Source organism: Protopterus annectens, chromosome 2.part0, assembly GCF_019279795.1.
Source record: "Protopterus annectens isolate FY-2018-M chromosome 2.part0, PAN1.0, whole genome shotgun sequence".
Taxonomy (NCBI): Eukaryota; Metazoa; Chordata; order Ceratodontiformes; family Protopteridae; genus Protopterus; species Protopterus annectens.
Window position 1 is genome coordinate 1,358,243,802 of NC_056728.1, and position 19,437 is coordinate 1,358,263,238.

Below are 19,437 nucleotides of genomic sequence, written 5' to 3' on the forward strand. Positions count from 1 at the left end.
AAAATGGGTAAATATTCTAGGAAGATGAAGGAAAGGGGTAAAATGGGTAAATATTCTAGGAAGATGAAGGAAAGGGGTAAAATGGGTAAATATTCTAGGAAGATGAAGGAAAGGGGTAAAATGGGTAAATATTCTAGGAAGATGAAGGAAAGGGGTAAAATGGGTAAATATTCTAGGAAGATGAAGGAAAGGGGTAAAATGGGTAAATATTCTAGGAAGATGAAGGAAAGGGGTAAAATGGGTAAATATTCTAGGAAGATGAGGGAAAGGGGTAAAATTATGCAGAGTGTAAACAGCACTTTCACTCTCAATGCCAAGCTATGATAGACTCCACCCCTTTAAGTCAGGCCCTTACTATCATAGGCAAAGTAAGGCAAGACAGTAAAGAAAATGCAGGTTCAGTACAAGAAAAGGTGGCAGGAAAACCATAATGGAAAGCCTGGGGATTCCCATAGGATTTCATATCCCTGACAATAACCATGACTACTAGGATAGTCTCTCCTCCCTCTCAACCCATCAAACCTCCAGTCTCTCTCCCACAATCCTCTCTCTCACTATATGACATCCTGAGCTGGGGGTGGGCTACCTTATCTTTATCCTATCATTTCCCCTTTCTCCCCTACTGGACCCTTGGGCCTGCTCAGGTTTGAATAATATTTAGGGCACGCTATTTCTTTTTTTCTCTCCCTACTATAGCAAATGAGGGTCTTTTCTACTCTGCACTACTCATTGTTTTTACAGGGCCTTACTCTTTAACTCTTTCTGTGCAGGGCCCTGCTCCTGAGCAGGAAAACTCTAATAGGGCATGAATAGATGTCATTTACATGCTAAAGATTTCCTGATGTCTCATAGGAGTAGAAGTCCACAACACCTACAGAGTGAAGGGTCCTGAGCTCTAGATATCAGGCCAGACATCCAGGCTTTCTCTGGCTTAAGTTCCAGTAGCCAGAATTACTTTAATAGTGGTGATCTACACAATAAAAGTTGTAGTTCTCAGACTTCAGGGACAGAGCTAAATACAGTAAAGGTCCTTAATCAGGGACATTTAAATATTGGTACTGCTAACTTAGTACCTTAACAGAATAATTAGACTTGAATTAATACATGTTTTCTAATGCTTAGCACCATAATTTTGTCACATCCACAGTATCAGTGGTGCAACAGCTAGCACACTGACCTTGGGTTCTGGAAGACCAGACAGTTGTAGGTTCTATTCCCACTCCAGGTGAATGGATTGGGGGGGTGCTGCACTCCTTCATATGAGACATTAAACTGAGATACCATTTAATTGAGTTGATGGTAACTCAAGCAGATGGAAAATATCACATGGCACCTATCAAAAAAGTTGGGGAAGTTCCCCAAAGCCCTGGCCAAACTTCCTCTAGAAGTATAAATACTACCTCAGGTCTCCTCCCTAAAAAGAAGCCTCAAGCCTAGTGGGACCAACCTGGTCAACGAAAGATAGTCAGTTTATAACCTATGGTTGGTCATAGGTAGGATGTATGGTAACTGTGCGAGTTCTCATTCCTGGAAAGTTGTAGGTTTCAAGGAAGTGCAAAGCCTTTCTAACATTAACATACAGTGAAATCCCATTTTCTGCAATACAACAAGGGAAAAGACAACATCCAGTATGTACTTCACTGCATTATACACCCCCATTACCCTGATTTATTTAGTGAGGGTGATCACTATTTTATTGCATTTTTTTAACTGCTTTCACTACCATAATCCATTACTTTTAAGTATCACATCACTCTGGATCCTTTTAATCATTTATCTTTTATAAACCTGGTCTGGGATTTAGCAACTGTCAGCCTGGTAGTTATGTTTTCTGTGGCAACAGTTTGTACCAGTTTCAGCTGGTATGATGGTAGCCAAAACCTTCAACCCTGCAATTCCATAGTGTTTTATCTAGTGTGTCTTTATTTAATGAGCCCTGCTTCCTTCATTGGGGTTTGAACACTGCATGTTCAACATAAACCATTTCCTTTGAAGTTAGGAGTTTGTGCTGTGACCCGTACTCTAGGGTCTTGTCATTCTGCTGATCAAATACTCATAGATTATGGCCCACACAACACTGTCCTTAACCTTTTTGATAAATGGACCAGTACCCCTAATTAAGAATTAAGGTATCCTCTGAAATAAACTTTAGGTTTTAGAAATAGGCATAATATTTATTGGTTGGAGGCATCCTTATTCTGTTTAACTAATAATCTTTATGACTAAAAAACAAATATTTGTATTGCTCCAAGTGTGTTTGACTCAGTTCAGATTCTGGTTCAGGTTTCAAGTCCATTTGCTATAAAAAAAATATATAAATAATCGGAGTTTAAATATTCAACAATAAATTGATTTAAAACATCCAGAGATATTCATTCAACCCTAGAACACAAGCAAATAGAATATCGAATTTCAAGCTATAGAAAATACAACTGTGAGATGCATTTTGTCTATTTTCAGAAAACAAAACATCTGCCACTATGTCTGTTTTCATTTTGATGAAGGTTGCTGTAAGAATCTAGGTTATTATTTGCATGTATAAAAATAGCAACATTTTTGTTAAATAGTCAATGTTGTAAACAAATTAGTGTTGTCAGTGCTCATGTGTGAATTGCATACTATAGGTGTCAGCCAGAAACCTCCCATGAGTTTATTCCTGTTTTGTATAAGATGCACTAAGTTGGCTATAATCCATAAGCAATGCTGTCAAACATTGTGGAAAGTGTGATGAACTGAATATGAATACAAATAAAACAGCATTGTTTGTTTTACATTTTTTATAAAAACATTACATTATGAAACAAATGCAGTACTTTAAAAGGTATGCATATGGTAGTAATACAATACAGAAAGTAACCTAATGCAACTAGACGATTCTTTACTGAGTCAGTTACATAACACGTTAACTGCCAAAGTGTAGCGATGCTTAAAGGTAGGTTTTAGAAGAGTATTGCTCATTGTATAGCCAGAAGTGGGAAATCTTGGAACAGTATTTCAGGTTTTATAAACATAATGTGGAGGAGAATCGAAGCAGAATAACAGAATTATTTATCGTTGGCGCCACTCAATGGCATCCATGTTATTTGGTACACTGTAGCAGCTCAAAAATACGCAACTAGATGAGTTGGTGTTGGATGCCAGTGCCTTTACACAGCTTGACCTAGACAATAGTGTGTTAAAGCTCTTTATGAAAATGATTAATTATGTGATGGTAAGAGCACAGTGAGAAATTTAACGAGTCAGCCATCCTAATCTGTCTTTTAAGCACTCAGAACAAAAGTTAGTATCGACTGCATATCTAAATAAACTGCTGGAATGCATCAGAAATGTAAACAAATGTGGGAAGTAGTTGATAATGCTATTTTATTTAGTAATGATCGGATGACATCTGGATAATAATGTGGATATTAGGATGCATGGATGTAGAAGACAATGGCATAACAGAAAGGTCAAGAGTTAAAAAGTGAATATGGTACCGTTCATCTTGTTTAAAGGAGTAATTCCATTCTCTCAAGTAGGTGTACTAAACATGTCATCAGATCAAGACAACAGCAATATATTCATTGGGCAAAGTTCATAAAACAGCACATATTGCATGGGCTTAGTACTCAGAAAGAAGTTTCACAGGAAAAAAAACTGATTCACAGTCCACAGAACAACATGGTCACTAAGACAAACAGATGACCTACCAGAGCCGTCAGTCAGGATACTGTACTGTAACAGAAAGCAAACAGGACTAACACAGACTGCTGGTCAGCAGTTAGAAGTGTACACCATAAGGACTGCAATAAACAGTATTAATTTCACATGCATTAATAACCATCCTGAACACAACTGACATGCAGAACTGCAAATGTTGCACAACACTGACACTACATGCATGTATACCCTCACCCCTGTGCACAACTAATATGCAGAACTGCAAATGTTGCACAACACTGACACTACATGCATGCATACCCTCACCTGCGTGTGCAACTAACATGCAGAACTGCAAATGTTGTACAACACTTGCAGGGCAGTGATGTTACAGACAGATGCAGGCTGTTACACTGGAATGGTAATGAACATAATGCACATCATTAATGAATTGTTCCCATCACCAGTGCCTCTCAGGGAAACAATATTAGTCCACTCTGTGCATTCTTCTCATTGTAAACTTTCTGAGCTAAGAAAACTATGATCTGTTAGAGAATGTGTGACTGCAAGTCAGAGAGGGAGAGAGAGAGAGAGAGTATGTATGCTTGTATGTGTGTGTTTGTGTATGTCACAATACCAACTTTCAGAGGCCCACAGGGAGCATAGCCTGTCTTATGTCCTAACATGGTGGAACAGTATCTGGAAAATAGCACTAGTCAAACCTCTGTCTAAATAAGCAAAACTTGACAATACCCCACACTTTCGCTCCATCTCCATTCTGCCCACATTTGCTAAAGATCTAGAAAAAGAAAATAATTTACCACCAACTTATTAACTACATGGAGCAATGCCAACTTCTCTAATTGAAACAATATGGCGTCTGTGAAGGACAGAGCACCATGACCATTTTATGGACCCTCAGCAATGAAATCTTATAAGTATGGACTAAGGCAACCCTACGGGATGCTGTCTTCATAGTTTTTACAAAGGCCTTTGATCTCATAAACTACAGCCTCCTCCTTCATAACATAACATATAGGATTATTTGACATAAACACTGACATATCCTCCTGGATCAAAGACGTCTTACACAGCAGACTAGTCAATGTTAAAACAGGCTTGCCCATCTCTGAACAGGCATCCCATGTTTCTCAGGGGTTTATACTTGCACTGATAACTTTTCTCGGTGTTCATCAACAAATTGCTTTATGACCCCCAACAAATACATATGCTCTTATGCACAAATTATGTGATCATATTAGTCCCAGCCCCTCTTACATTGTAATTTAAAACCAACTTAAAGAGCCATACTCACTTAACAAATGATTAAACTATAGAAACTATGACTTAACCCTGCTGAAACCAAAAGTAGGCTTTGTGGCACTAATCAAAAACTTTCCAAATCCTCAGACTCACTAGATGTCAAATATATTAAATATGCTCCCACTGAAGTAGCAACATCCTTCCCTATCTTAGTATTTGATTTAACCAGACCCTTAAGCTCCAAACTCACAGAGGAAAAATGAACAAAAGTTAATTCCGTACTTTTGTTCAGATAGGACAAATCATCCCCCTTCCTAACGGCTCCAGTAAGGGTAGTTGCAGGAAATGAGTTCTTCTAACTCATTTCAGACACAACCAGTCCACAGCAACTGCAGCTAACATCAAAAACACATCCACTGTATAATGTATCAGAAGTAAACTATGTCACATCAATATAACCTCTTCCAGTCATGAACACCACTGTTTCACACTCAAAAAGCAAAATGGATACCACTCAAACAAGGAACAGACCTTTTACTTGTCTCACATTTTTCATACTCTTGTTACATCCTGAAACATCGTTCCCTTTCACTGCAACACTCACTGTGAAAATCTGTTTCTACACCCTCAGAAGTCACTCCCAGTCTGTACCCACCATGCAGATCACCAAATCCTAGCCACATTGAACTAATCATACATTTGTAATTGTAGAAGTTTAACTCTGAGCATATCTTCCACACTTTCTAAAACACCTCCCCCAGATTTAAATCACGACTCAAAACACATCTCCAGAAACAAAACCAGTCTGGGTGCAACCAGCTAAGCCACATTACCTAACCACACTTACATGGACTTCTCTATACTTCACTCCTCCCTTCTTCTTCTTCTGCATTTCCTCCTCTAAACTTGAAGCCCAAACGGCATTAGCCTGTGTTTGTAAATTTTGCATTTAATCCTTGTTGTTTTATACTTGTGGATTATTGTCACTTTTAGTTTTTCTGTTGTTGGTGGAGGAAATATTTCTATAGACTATTAATAGCTATTTTTATTATACTGTGACTGTATTCACCCAGGTTGTACTGAAATTAGTCCACTGTGATCAATGCTCGACCCCAGTAAACAATCTGAATAATTAAAATAAATAAATTAAGCTGTTTAATGAATATACAAATGAAAACAAAACTGACTACATTCAGACAAACCTTCAAGCAAATGTCATTCTTTCAATTGATATTAGCTTTCACCATTGACGGCAAACAGATTACTTTTAGTCAGTTGGGGGGGGTCCACTATCATTAGGAATGCAGAGCCTCCCAAAAAGACCTTCAATTTCAATGTAAATACTGTGCTAGTTGTCCTGTTGTTGGGCAGACATGAACTGGACAATGCTGCAACTTGTTGGGCAGACTTTCCTGGGATGAATCTCGCTGATCAATGTTTGTCAGTGAGCATCACTGCTGGCATGTTTGGATAAGTGCACTGACAGTGATATAAACATTTGGGGATTTTCAATTTTCTGCTCAGTTTTGGCAGTAAAGCAAAGTTATTTGGGGTTTCCTAGTTTTCCCCATGGTTGCATGACTTTGCAAAGAGTGTAAATAAGTAAGAATGTTAAGGAAGCACAGGGGTTAAAGGAGTTTACACCCTACAAAAATGTTTTCTTTTTTATTTATTTATTTTATTTGCATTTTTTTACTGGGCTGGGCTAAAGTCCCATTTTCAGCAGAGGCTCGGGGACAAAAGCTCCAATGGTAACATAAGTAACTAAGTTAACAAAGTTTTACAAAATATACAAGTTATTACAAAAGTTACAAAAATATTATTTTTGCACCTTTCAATGCTTTGACCAGTTTGTTTTATTGCGGTGAAGCACCGACTAGGTGAATCAAAGTGAGGTGCAGTAGAACCTATTTTGCAGTGGTGCAGACTGCAATTCCCTAGGATGTAAAGTACTGGTCAAGATGAAGCTCTGAGTCATTTAACATGTACTGCAGCTTTTGGGAATGCTCTGTTTTTCTGTGTATGACTGAACACTTCACAAAACATTGCCCAAGGGGCTTTAGTCATTATTTGCAGGAGACCCTCACTTATTTTGCCCATTTTGGAATGTCAGCTGTGCAGCATTACTATACTGGTGCGACACAGATTCATTATTGTATAGGTAGCTGCTCTGAACACTTCACAAAACATTGCCCAAGGGGCTTTAGTCATTATTTGCAGGAGCCCCTCACTTATTTTGTCCATTTTGGAATGTCAGCTGTGCAGCATTACTATACTGGTGCGACACAGATTCATTATTGTATAGGTAGCTGCTCTGAACACTTCACAAAACATTGCCCAAGGGGCTTTAGTCATTATTTGCAGGAGCCCCTCACTTATTTTGTCCATTTTGGAATGTCAGCTGTCCAGCATTACTATACTGGTGCGACACAGATTCATTATTGTATAGGCAGCTGCTCTTCTCTAGCAGGAAACTTAAGTTGCAGCAAGTTGTCATAGTTCTTCATTGTTCTTACCACAAAATCATAGACATTTGCAACACTGGGTAATTTCTGGTTTCCCTTACATGGTAACATTTGTTACATATACCTGGGAAATGATTAATGCGCATTATATAGTTGCAGTCTCTACAGATTGTTGCTCCTGTTTGTGGCATTCTTGGATAGGATACCAAGTTATAGCCGAGGTTTGAAATGATTACAAGGATGAGGATGTGAGGGATGCAGCATTGTTAGTTTACAGTTGATGTTGCTTTCCTGGTCTTAAACCATTACAATCTACAGTGTGTACTAGGAAGAGCTGCTGCTGAATGTGAAATGGTTAGGGTGCAAATAAGCACCTTCAGTTTTGGTGTCACGATTCTTTCCTAAGTAGGTGTCTCCTGGTAAGGGACTAGCAGCTACCTCAGGTGAATGTTTAAGTATCTAAGGGATTTTCTTTATGTGTGCAGGTTGAGCAAAATGGGTGGTTTAACATGGAGTACTGCAGGGGCAGCACTAATGCAATAACTGTTATGCACTGTAGTGATGAAGACAGAACTGGACATGAGGTTTGGGTGGTGACTGAAACAATGACACTACATGTATAGGCAGTGGGAATGACGTTTGTTCACAGAACTGCTGCGCTCAATGTCCATGCTGCAGTAAGGAGCTTGGCAATTGGGCAGTGTCTTGAAATACTGCCACTTCTTCACTGTGCTGAAAGCAGATAGATGAGGAAGTTTGAGATACGACCATCTGGGTATCTCCCACAGGAGGTACAGCCTGCTGTGAGGAAACCCTGCCACTGATTCAGGGCATGTTGGAAAGATTATGTCTCTTTGCTTGCCTGGCAGTTCTTGAGGATCCCACAGGATGTATGAGAGACTGTTACTGAGAGCAGAAAATTCTGTTTATACAGTTCAACTAGCTACTACCAGAACACTCACTACAACTAATGGTTAAAGATGGATGGATGGGGGACATTTGTTGACTCTTTTTGTTATTTTAAGCAGGCATGCAAATTATCTAAAATACCCTCAGACAATTTTGTATTCACTTAATATATGAAATTTATTACTTTGGTTTCACTGGACAAGCATCTGCATGTATATGCAGAAAGCATACACAGTACATACTTCACAAATCTACAAGAAAGAAGCCATGGAAGAACAATAAATTCCATTTAAACCTGTGCATTTGGCATCATCTGTAAAGCAAATCATGAAATCACTTTGGAAGGGCTCTAATTATTGTCTTTAAGTACTTGCAGAGTGCAGGACCCAAGGCAGAACTGTTTCTTATCAGGAAGGTGTTGTCAAACAAATCTAAAACTATTCTTTGACTGAGTGAGCAGATGGCCACAGTACTAGACCAGGAAGGACCTGTCAGTGTAGCTTATACAGGTTTAATGTAAACACAAATAAATAAGAATTATGTGTCTTAGATGGAAAATGAACACAGGCTATTTTTAAGCCTCATAACTCTGCCACCCAGCTGCATCAATGAGCTAGACAAACCCTGCTTATCACTATGCATGTTAATCTTTTTTCAAAGGGCAAACCAAAGACTACAGAATTCCTCATTATAGACATCCAAGTTTATGGAGTGCATATTAGTAAAAGCATAACCACAATAAAAAAAAGACTCAACTCAAACATAAACAGTATAACTTATATACAGTATAGCACAACTGTTTGCTTCTGCTTGGCAACCATCAGGAATGCTTTGGGTTGGGATGTATATGATGTATATGGTACTTCCTAAGTATCTGGCAGAAGTGGCAACTTGATGTCACTCCACACCCAAACTGTCATTTCCCCCCTGTACTTAACTTTTCTTTGAGGCTGCACTGTGCCCCTACAAGGATCATTTGCAAAAATATATGAACAACCTTCAGCTATTTTATGTGAGAAGACAGACTTAGCACTTGTCTTTCTATATACTATCATGTCACAAGTTCATTCACCAATGTATGTTTTTTTTTTCATTGTTTACTTCACTTTCTCTCATTTCATGGTAGCCAGGAATTTTACATTCAAGGACTCAGAACTTCCACTTTTATTCAATGCATTTTTAATCCTGTCGTAATGTTTCATCTGGTCACAAATCTTAGTTTGCTTTTTTGTTAAGATCTTACTGGCTGTAATGTTTTGCTTGAGGTTACATCTTCCTTTTATCCACTCTTGCCTTTCAATTATCTAATGGCTCTGAGATACAGTTCAGTGGTTCAGTGGTTCAGTAACCTGGTTGCATATCATTGCTATCGAACAGTCCTTACTTCTGTATTTTAATTGTATAACAATCCAAAATGGACGGGGGGGGGGGGTGCGATAAAAGCACAAGGAAGGGAAGTTATATTCATACAATATTGCCATGTCCAGACTGAGCCATAAACCTGTCCGTTGCAATCTTTAGATCCTATACTTTATCTGCATCTGATGTTAACATGCCATCACATTGTGTGCACGCTGTTTTGGAAACTCATGAACTAAAGCTGATGATGGCCTGTGGACAGTTTCTAGGGTCTGCCTACCAGCATAAAAGTATATCGGACCTACTGTTTGAGTGTTACTCTGATGTTGTTACACCACTAAATGTGCACACTCTAAGCATGCACACTAATGCAGGAAGCATAACTGCTTTCTTACAAGCAAAGTGTTATCCCCTCATGGACACATAACATTTTTAAAAATATAAAACATGGCATCCAGTTTTGTAAACAGTAGTACTTATCAGCTGTGATAACATATTTCCTGGATAGCCACATCCATGTATTGGCATCTTGGACATCATTGTGTGTGTTATTAGCCTGACATTAATCAAATGCCATCCAGATAAGTGTCTGTTATCACTTGATTAGGGACTGTAATTAATGTCTGACTCACTTGCACTTTAATCTTAGTGAGTTTAATATTATGTGCAACCTACAAAGATCTCCATTAGATTATCAGACTGCAGACTAGCTATACGCCACTTTCTATGCAGTTGTTTTCACATGTGCCATCTAATGTTGCAAGGTTGCTTTATGTGACTCACAATTCCTGGTGAAAAAACAAAGAACCAGTTTACTGAGAGGGGATAATACAAAGAGGGATTTTTCCTTAATCCAAAAATGCAATGACTGTAGATTTGATTATATTTGTATCAGATGTGCAGGGTACAGACCCTAGAATAAGAGATGTGCTCAGGCTTAGCCCTCACCAGCTAAGACTATTGATTTGCAGTCAAAGCCCAATTTGATGTTGCAACTTTGGAAAAATGTTGTAGCCTTTATTGTTTATACCCTACCTGCTATTCCCACCTGAAAATGCAATGGGACCATACCTCTCACCTTCTTAGTGCAAGAAATCTGGAGAAAACCTGAAATAATGGGTGGACAAAGACCCAACACAAGAACATATTTTAAATATTGCTCTTATAAACTTATGAAGTTGCTAGAATAACAGGATTTATGTTACCATGTATTTTCTGAAGGATATGAAGTTTGAAACTCAAATGTATGTCATTATTTAGTGACTTTAATCCTCAGTGATTTGCTAGAAACCCATAAAATGTATGAGGAACAGAGCAAAAATAAGACTTTTGGCTTTTCCCAGTTAGGGGTCACCACAGCAAAACTCCGGTCCACTCATGATTGGCAGTGGATTTTTATGGTTCTGAGTTGCCAGCCTGATGCCCAACCTTCAACGAAGACATGCCCATTCATTCTCGCACCTACCTACATGTCTTTAACGTCATTTGACCGCAGGGAGGACATGCAGACTCCACACAGAAGGCTGTCCAGCCGAGAATTGAACGGGAGAACCTCTTGTTGTGAGACGACAACGCTAACCGCTGCATCACCGCGGCTAAATATGAGACAAAAATGTGGATAGTCGAGAGGTATGAATGGTACTAATGTGAAAAGCACACATGTACTTTCACTGGTATAACTCAGTGCAAACCTTTGTCTCATCTTCCCCATTCACTGTCTGCCAGGTGCTGTTCATGTAGCCTGGTAGATGCAGTCAGGAAGAACAAAACCCTTATCCACCCCTAGGTGAAGAGAGAGCTGGAAATAAGCTGTTCAGATCCCACCCCCCACAAGGCAGCCTTTTAACACCCTGGCTACTAGCTGGTGCAGGATGACCAGCCTTCAGGTAATCCTGTCTGCACAATATAACCCAGGTGATTAGCTACAGGTAGCAACATTATAAGGAAGACAGTGGTGGATTGTGTGAATGATACATTTGGCATGTCATCTCACTCTACAGGTGATGTGGCTAATTTATGTGCAGAAGCATATGTCAGTCATTTATTTCACTTTTCATTTTAATTTTGATTTGGATATGTTAACTAGATAAGTAGGCCACTCATCAAAGATATGCTAGTTTTGTATACCAAGCCAACAAACATGTTTCTAGGTGGAAGTGGTAGAAAACAAGATTACCTGTCAAGAAAGCACAAAGAGCCCGAACAGACTCATGGACATCATGCACGTTCCAAAAATACAGACAGTGATCACAGGTCAAAATTGAAACCTGGGACTTGTGAGCCAGAGATTTTACCACTGGGGTACAATGCTGTCATATTTTTTTTTTATCTTATTTTATTAATCAGGAAGGCAAGATCAAACCATAGCCTTATTTTCTGTTTAGTCTGGAGGTGTAAGAAAAATAACAAATGTGCTCTCGATCTATAGCTGTGTATCACAATGCCATAACACCGTGTGTCTAAATAGTCAAAAATAAAACAAAAAGATAGGATGAGTTCATTTAAAAGTATCCCATTTGCTGTCTACTTGTCTTTTTGGTCCTAAAGATAAATGCAGAAGTGGTAATAATATAAATGTTACAAGATGTTATATTTAAGCATCTAACCTTAACAGCTATGACAGAATTGGTTGACAGGGCAGTTAATTAAGTAGTAATTTCTTCAATAGCAAATTGCATTAGTCATCAGTATTATTATTCCTGAAACAACATTAAAATGAGTTCCATCCAAGCTTCTGAACTCTGTTCTTATTTTACAGGTGACCCAGAACCACTTGACCAGCAGAAACAACAAATTATCAATGAGGAAGGTACAGAACTATTTTCTTACAAAGGCAATGATGTGGAGTCATTTGTGGCCTCAAGTTCATCATCTGGTTTGTATCAGTTAGAGCTTATTTCAACTGAAAAAGATACACATTTCAAAGTGTATGCCACTACAACTCCAGAATCTGATCAGCCTTATCCTGAGTTGCCCTATGACCCTCGCATTGATGTCACCTCTCTTGGGCGCACCACAGTCACTCTGGCATGGAAACCCAGTCCAACAGCTTCCCTTTTAAAACAACCACTTCAGTACTGTGTAGTTCTTAACAAGGAGCATAACTTTAAAAGCCTGTGTGCTGTTGAAGCAAAAATAAATGCAGATGATGCATTTATGATGGCTCCCAAACCAGGACTGGACTTCAGTCCTTTTGATTTTGCACACTTTGGCTTTACAGCAGATGATGATTCTGTCCGTGACCGTTCTATTGTGACAAAACCCTCCACCAAGCTGGTGCGCCAGCTAGCGGCCAAGCAGAAAGTGGACCTTCAAAGAATGTGCATTGGAAACAAAAACATTTTTACAGTGTCTGACCTTAAGCCTGATACCCAGTATTATTTTGATGTTTTTGCAGTAAATACTCTGACCAACATGAGCACAGCATATGTCGGAACTTTTGCAAAGACTAAGGAAGAAGCCAAACAAAAGAATGTTGAACTTAAGGATGGGAAGGTTACAGATGTTTTTGTCAAGAGAAAAGGTGCCAAGTTCTTGCGGTTTGCTCCAGTTTCTTCCCACCAAAAAGTAGCATTTTATGTCCATTCTTGTTTGGATGCTGTTCAAATTCAAATTAGAAGAGATGGAAAACTTTTGCTTTCTCAAAATGTCGAAGGTGTGCGCCAGTTTCAGTTCAGAGGAAAACCTAAAGCTAAATATCTTCTTAGGTTGAAAGGCAGTAAAAAAAGTGCATCTGTACTGAAGCTCCTAGCTAGCACCAAACTCAACAAACAACCGTTCCCTTCCCTTCCTCAAGACACCAGAATCAAAGCTTTTGACAAGCTACGTACATGTTCTTCTGTCACCGTGGCATGGCTAGGCACACAAGACAGAAATAAATTTTGCGTTTACAAAAAAGAAGTGGATGATAATTACACAGAAGACCAAAAGAAAAGAGAGCAGAACCAGTGTATGGGACCTGACACAAGGAAAAAATCAGAGAAGGTCATTTGCAAATATTTCCACAGTCAGAACATACACAAAGCTGTCACTACAGAGACAATTAAAGGTTTGCTACCAGGAAAGTCCTACTTGTTAGATGTTTATGTCATTGGACATGGTGGGCACTCTGTCAAGTATCAAAGCAAACTTGTTAAGACACGAAAGTTCTGTTGAAGGACCTTGTATATAGAAGAAAACAAAAGTTTATAGAACTCCAATCTAAACATTATTTTACTTTAAAATACACAGACTGACTACTTACACAACTGAAAAGTTGTGATATGTATTTGTACTTTATAGAAAGATATCATCCTGTATATTTATGTTTACAAAAGTCAGTGGTTTTGTGGAGGGTCTATGCTTGGTGTTGTCAAACAGCACCAGGCATCTGCATTCATCTGTGTCCGCAGCAAAGAACCATAATGTGTAGGAAACAGAAATAGAATTCAAATGCAGCAGGAAATGTTTGAAGGAGCTGCCATTTTCTTGCCTTCCAAACTGCATGAACTGTGTTTAAGTTATTTTGTTAGCTAAAACTTCAAAGGCAAGTCAGTAAATACATGCCTTGTTCTACACACAAGCAAACCTATGAACAAGAAACACACATTTAGATGCTAGAAATTCTGTAAATTATTTTATAGAGTCTTGTCTTAAATGTCTATATGTTTCATGACTGTAAAGTATTAAAATCAGGTTCATTAAAATACAGACAGAGGCTGATGTATCCAATGGACTGCACTCTCCGTGTGTTTCATTAGCAAATTGTAAATCTCATTTGGTTGATTTAAATGTTTATGTTTTTCATGTACAAAGTTGTCATACATGTATACCTGTATATATATAAAATTAAAAATATAATGTTATACAATACTTGGTGTTTCCTATGATCCTTGATCTTTTGTGTAAAAATAAACGTATCTTTTCTAACATCCCTTTGCCACAAACTGGGCTGTAATTAATTTCTTTTGTTGGTGAGGGAGCAGCAACATTTGTGGGACTATAACAAGTGCTGTCAAGTGATAAAGTTATACCAGATTTCTGATATAAAATTCTCCTCAGAATATTCTGAGACTAACACAATTTTAACATATTTTGTATGAATTGATAATTATAACATTTTAATTTTTCATTCAGATCCAGTGGCCGTCTCCATGCTATTATACCTGCAGATCATGAAGAAGGGTCTACTTCATATGACCCAAATTTAATTTGACTGAAATTCATTTGACTGAAACCAAAACACTGAAAGTTCAAAAGACTGAAAACTCATTTGACTGAAACTCATAACACTGACGCATTAAAGTAAAAGGTATATGCCCTTTTCCCCACTGTAGTGCAATCCTGGAGTTAGTATATATAGTTGGGGGGGGGGGCGAAGCCCCCCACATACTTTATACATTTTAAACCATACACATGGATATTTATAACTGCAATGAATAACGTCTTGCAGAAAACAATATTTATCTAAACTATGTGGGGGGCTTCGCCCCCACACCCCCCTTAACTATATATACTAACTCCAGGAGCGCACTACATTGGGGAAAAGGGCATATACCTTTTACTTTAATGTGTCAGTGTTATGAGTTTCAGTCAAATGAGTTTTCAGTCTTTTGAACTTTCAGTGTTTTGGTCTCAACAATAAAAAAATGAGTATTTAAAGTTTATATTGATACTGTGTCATGGATTCTAACTGTGTTTGTTGGTCTGAGGAAGCTGGCTTATTATAGAAATCAAGTGTGTAAATAAAGAGTCCTTTTTAGTATTCCGCTCATTTTTTGGTTTTTGTTTACTAGTGTTTTGGTCTCAGTCAAATGAATTTCAGTCAAATGAAATTTAGGTCATATGAAGTAGACCCATGAAGAACATGAATGCTCAATGAAAATAATTAATTGCTATGAAGTTTAGTAGTAAAATGAAAAGTGAATGTCATCTCAAGGTGACTTTATATAGGTCCACTTGGCCTTCTGGTGACCTGCATTTGTCAGTTGTCATACACTAGGCAATTTGTAATAAACATATATCCCTTTACTTTATGTAAGGAATGAATTGCTGTTACAAGCTGCTGTTTGTATTTCACATTTTGATAGTCATTTTTACCTTTAGAAGCACAACAACGCAGTATTCAAAACAGAGTCCCATGGTGCAAAAGCCTATGCCATGATATAGCTCAGCATGCAGGGCAGGTCCTAGACAGACAAAAGAAAAAGCTATAGCTGCTTTAAACTGTAGTCATGTACTTCAGCTATTATCATATCTGCCACTAGAGGGCACTGTATGTTGCATGACTCCTTAAATATTTAGCTTTCACAGATAATCTTTTTGTTTTATTCAGTACACAATTATTTAAGTTGAAACCTGTGAATATAATGAGTTAGCATTGCTCTACGTTTTAAAACTAAAGTGTGTTCTTTGTGCTGTAAACTTTGAAATGAAAGTAAGTGCACTTACCAGTAGAATATTTGTTTTCCCTTCTTTCAGTTTTTCTGTAGCTATTACCTAAGATAAGACTGAAGAAGTGATTTTTTTTTTTTTAACTTGGATCACAGAGACTTTTTAAATGAGGGATACATTTTTTTTTTTTTTTACTAATTAGTAATATTATTAGAAAATACTTGCTGTACCAAATATTTGCAAAGACTACGAAAGACACAACAACAACTATATTGCAGACATAGCCGGCTTTAGGCACCAGCAAACCCTGCAGTCATTGGGAGCCCCCTGTTCCTGGGGGCCCTCAACAACAACAAGTTATCTTATGGCGATATTTTGTAACATGAAAATCAAACCAACAAAAAGTAGTACAGCAGTCATATTTACTTAATAAACCATCTGGGTAATAACTCATTTATATCGCCTTTAAAATTCAAAGATATCTCTGGTTATACTAACAGTGTGTTATCAAGTAACAGGTTTCACAATTCCATTAAATATTTTACCACTGACATAGTGCCCCTGGCTTAGTGGTAGGCATTCTCTCTACTAAAACCAACAACACAGCCATCTTTAGGTACATGCAATACATGTGGCTACGGGGGGGGGGGGGTTACAAATCATCCTTGACTGTGTATGGGCCGCACAAAAGCTGTTGCTGTTTGGAGAAAAATTAGGAGAAAAAAATGTATTCATTTTTTGATTACACTCTTTAACCTGAACAGAGATGTGATATGACTCTGTTACAATATAGCTGATAACGGCCTCTGCACTCAGCCACACCCATTATAAAACCAGCCCTGCTCAAATGTATGTGTACAGAAAGCTGCAGTAGATTGTGTGGGGGGACTGGGGATTGTTTGGTTATTACTACTTCAATTTTCATCACAGTCAAATGTTGGAGGTGTGCCCAGGAGATCATTACAGCTTGTGTTTGACCTGAGGAGGAGGGCAGTGCCATGCTATGTCACCAGTCACTTGAATTCTGATTTCTTCCCAAACTAACATTAGAAGGGGCACTAGGCAGTGGCTGTCTTTTTTTTTTGGGGGGGGGGTTAGGAAGGCAGGCAGTATTCCTAGAATGGACCTGTGTATCCCTACAGCAACTGTTTTATTAGTTTATTGTGAGCTACTAATTTATCAGCTTTGAACATTAAGCCTTGAGCACAACTTATGTCTTCCTTGAAAGAAAACAAAAATATGGCAGAAATTCTGTACTTACTCATGAATCTTGTTTAAGCTACAATTGAATTAAAAGGCTGAGAAAATACTCTAAAATGCTTCGCAGAGCATCTATAACCCTATGGGTCCTTGAGCCCTGACTTGTTCGAGTTATTTCCTAAATGGCTATTACTGTGCTGTCTTGGTCTGGAAAAGTGTGTTAAAAGAAAGCAAGGAAAACTAAAGCTGAACCACAACAGTGAATTTCTTTCCTTAATCATAATTTCTGTTCAAGCCATCAATGGATGAAAAGGTTGTGTAAAGAGAAAAAAAAAACATTTAAAATGCAATTCAGAGCACATAGAAAGCTACAGCTTATTAAAAAAGCTGAAGAGTAAAGAAAATGTGAAAAAAGGAAGAAAAAAGTAATGTGCATGGTGTGGGAAAACAGCTGGGAGGAGTGGAGGGTGTGTGTGTGTGGGGGGGGGGGTAGGCTGAAATAGTAGGCCTAGGGCACCATTTCTCCTAAGTTCAGACCTGTACATAGAGTTGTCATAAAACTACCAACCACAAAGAGGAGACTCAGACACAGTTTTAGATCAATTTACTGCTTTCGCTCTTTTTAATCCACTAGAACTCCACCAGACTCTAAAACTCAAGGAATGCAAACAATTTAAAAATGGTGACAAAAAGTCATGTGATTGATAAACAACCAGTCGTGGGGTTTTCCTTCAACAATGTGTCTGGTTTGAAATTACCAATTAAAGATACATTGTATCACATATGTTCCAAAAAAGCAAGAAATTTAAATTTCTGTGCTAACGGAAAACATGTAATGTTAATAAAGTTATTTAGTCTTGGATACTTGTTGGATCATAATTTGATCTGCCAAGAATATTCATGGCATTCCAGCAGTAGTTCCCTGTAAATTCTTCAAGGCTGACAGCTTCAAGTACAAAAAACATGAATTTTTTGAAACTTGAACAACTAATCGAATGTTTTGCTAAATCATTACTCTGGTCCTTATTTTTTATGGCAAGTGTGTGTTCATAAATTCTAAATGAGGATTTTCTGATAGTCTTCCCCACTTTGAAACAGGGGCATGATTCACACAATGCCAAGTACACCACCCCTTGTGAATCACAATCATGTCTAACAATGGACCAAATTGTCAAGTTGAGGGCATTGACATGTGCATAGGAAGTGCTGCGGATGAAATGGCATTGTTTACACTTCCCACATTTGTAGGTTCCCGGTGTCATATGCCTGGTGTTTTCTAGCAATGAACTTCTTTCTAATAATGATTTTATTTTGTATGTTCTCTTGAATGTACAAAGCAGATGGTTACCTAAAACTTTCACTAGGTCACTATTGCCCAAAATAATCTTCCAATTGTCATACAGTATGTCCTTGATCAGGGGCACATCCACTGAAATGGGTAGAGGAGACACCCACTGTAACCAATCCCAAGACGATGTTTAACAGGGGGAGTGTGCTGTTCTACCAATGAAAGTTCAGCTGTAGGCTTATGTAGGATTGGTTTAACTTTATCAGACCTGAACAATAAGAGCTCATCTTCATTGTTAGATAACCAATCCAGATCATAGCCTCACACCAGGAAAAAAGATCTCAAAGTGGCAAATTTTTGTTGAAAAATATTGCCATTGTTTGTGAGCCTGCTAAGTCTCAATTATAGGCCTAATAAGGGAGGAGTACAGAGAGGTAATAGCCTCCTTTTTTCTGGATGCAATCCTTTTACTTATGAGATGAACCAAGTAAAATGCTTTTTTGACCACTGCCACCACATCATGGTCGAATATGAGAAGTGTTGTGAACCTGAGCACCCAGGTCTCTCACCACAGGTTGTGTGCTTAGGGGGTTCCCATTGATGTGGTAATCAGTAGAGGCTGTGTTTTTGATGAATGGTATGATAATACATTTTTTGTGTTTAACTTAAGGCCATGACTTTGGCACCAATTATTTGTAGCTGTAAGACCCTCTTGCAGTATGTTAACATCATATAGGGAGTCAATGACAGCACCCAACTTACAGTCATCTGCAAACTTGTTCAGCCACAGGCCCTATGTCTTTGCCTGGACCTCTGAGAAGTATATGCCAAACAGTAGGTGTCCCAGGAGAGATCCCTGGGGAACACCAATAGTGACAGGTCTGCTGTCAGAGGTGGCAGCACCTATTTTGACCTTGTGGGTTCTATCTGTGACCCACTTAG

The 19,437-nt window shown here is 38.3% G+C and overlaps 1 protein-coding gene across 2 annotated transcripts in view; it reads left to right on the forward strand.

Annotated features, from left to right (window-relative positions):
• NDNF (neuron derived neurotrophic factor) overlaps window positions 1–14,345 on the forward strand; it is a 131,674-nt gene extending 117,329 nt beyond the window's left edge. For both annotated transcript variants that reach the window (XM_044061537.1, XM_044061536.1), the window contains exon 4: window positions 12,394–14,345. In XM_044061537.1, coding sequence (XP_043917472.1) covers window positions 12,394–13,790 — 1,397 coding nt within the window. In that variant the 3' untranslated portion in view covers window positions 13,791–14,345. The remainder of the gene's footprint in view (window positions 1–12,393) is intronic.
• Window positions 14,346–19,437: the final 5,092 nt, after the last annotated feature.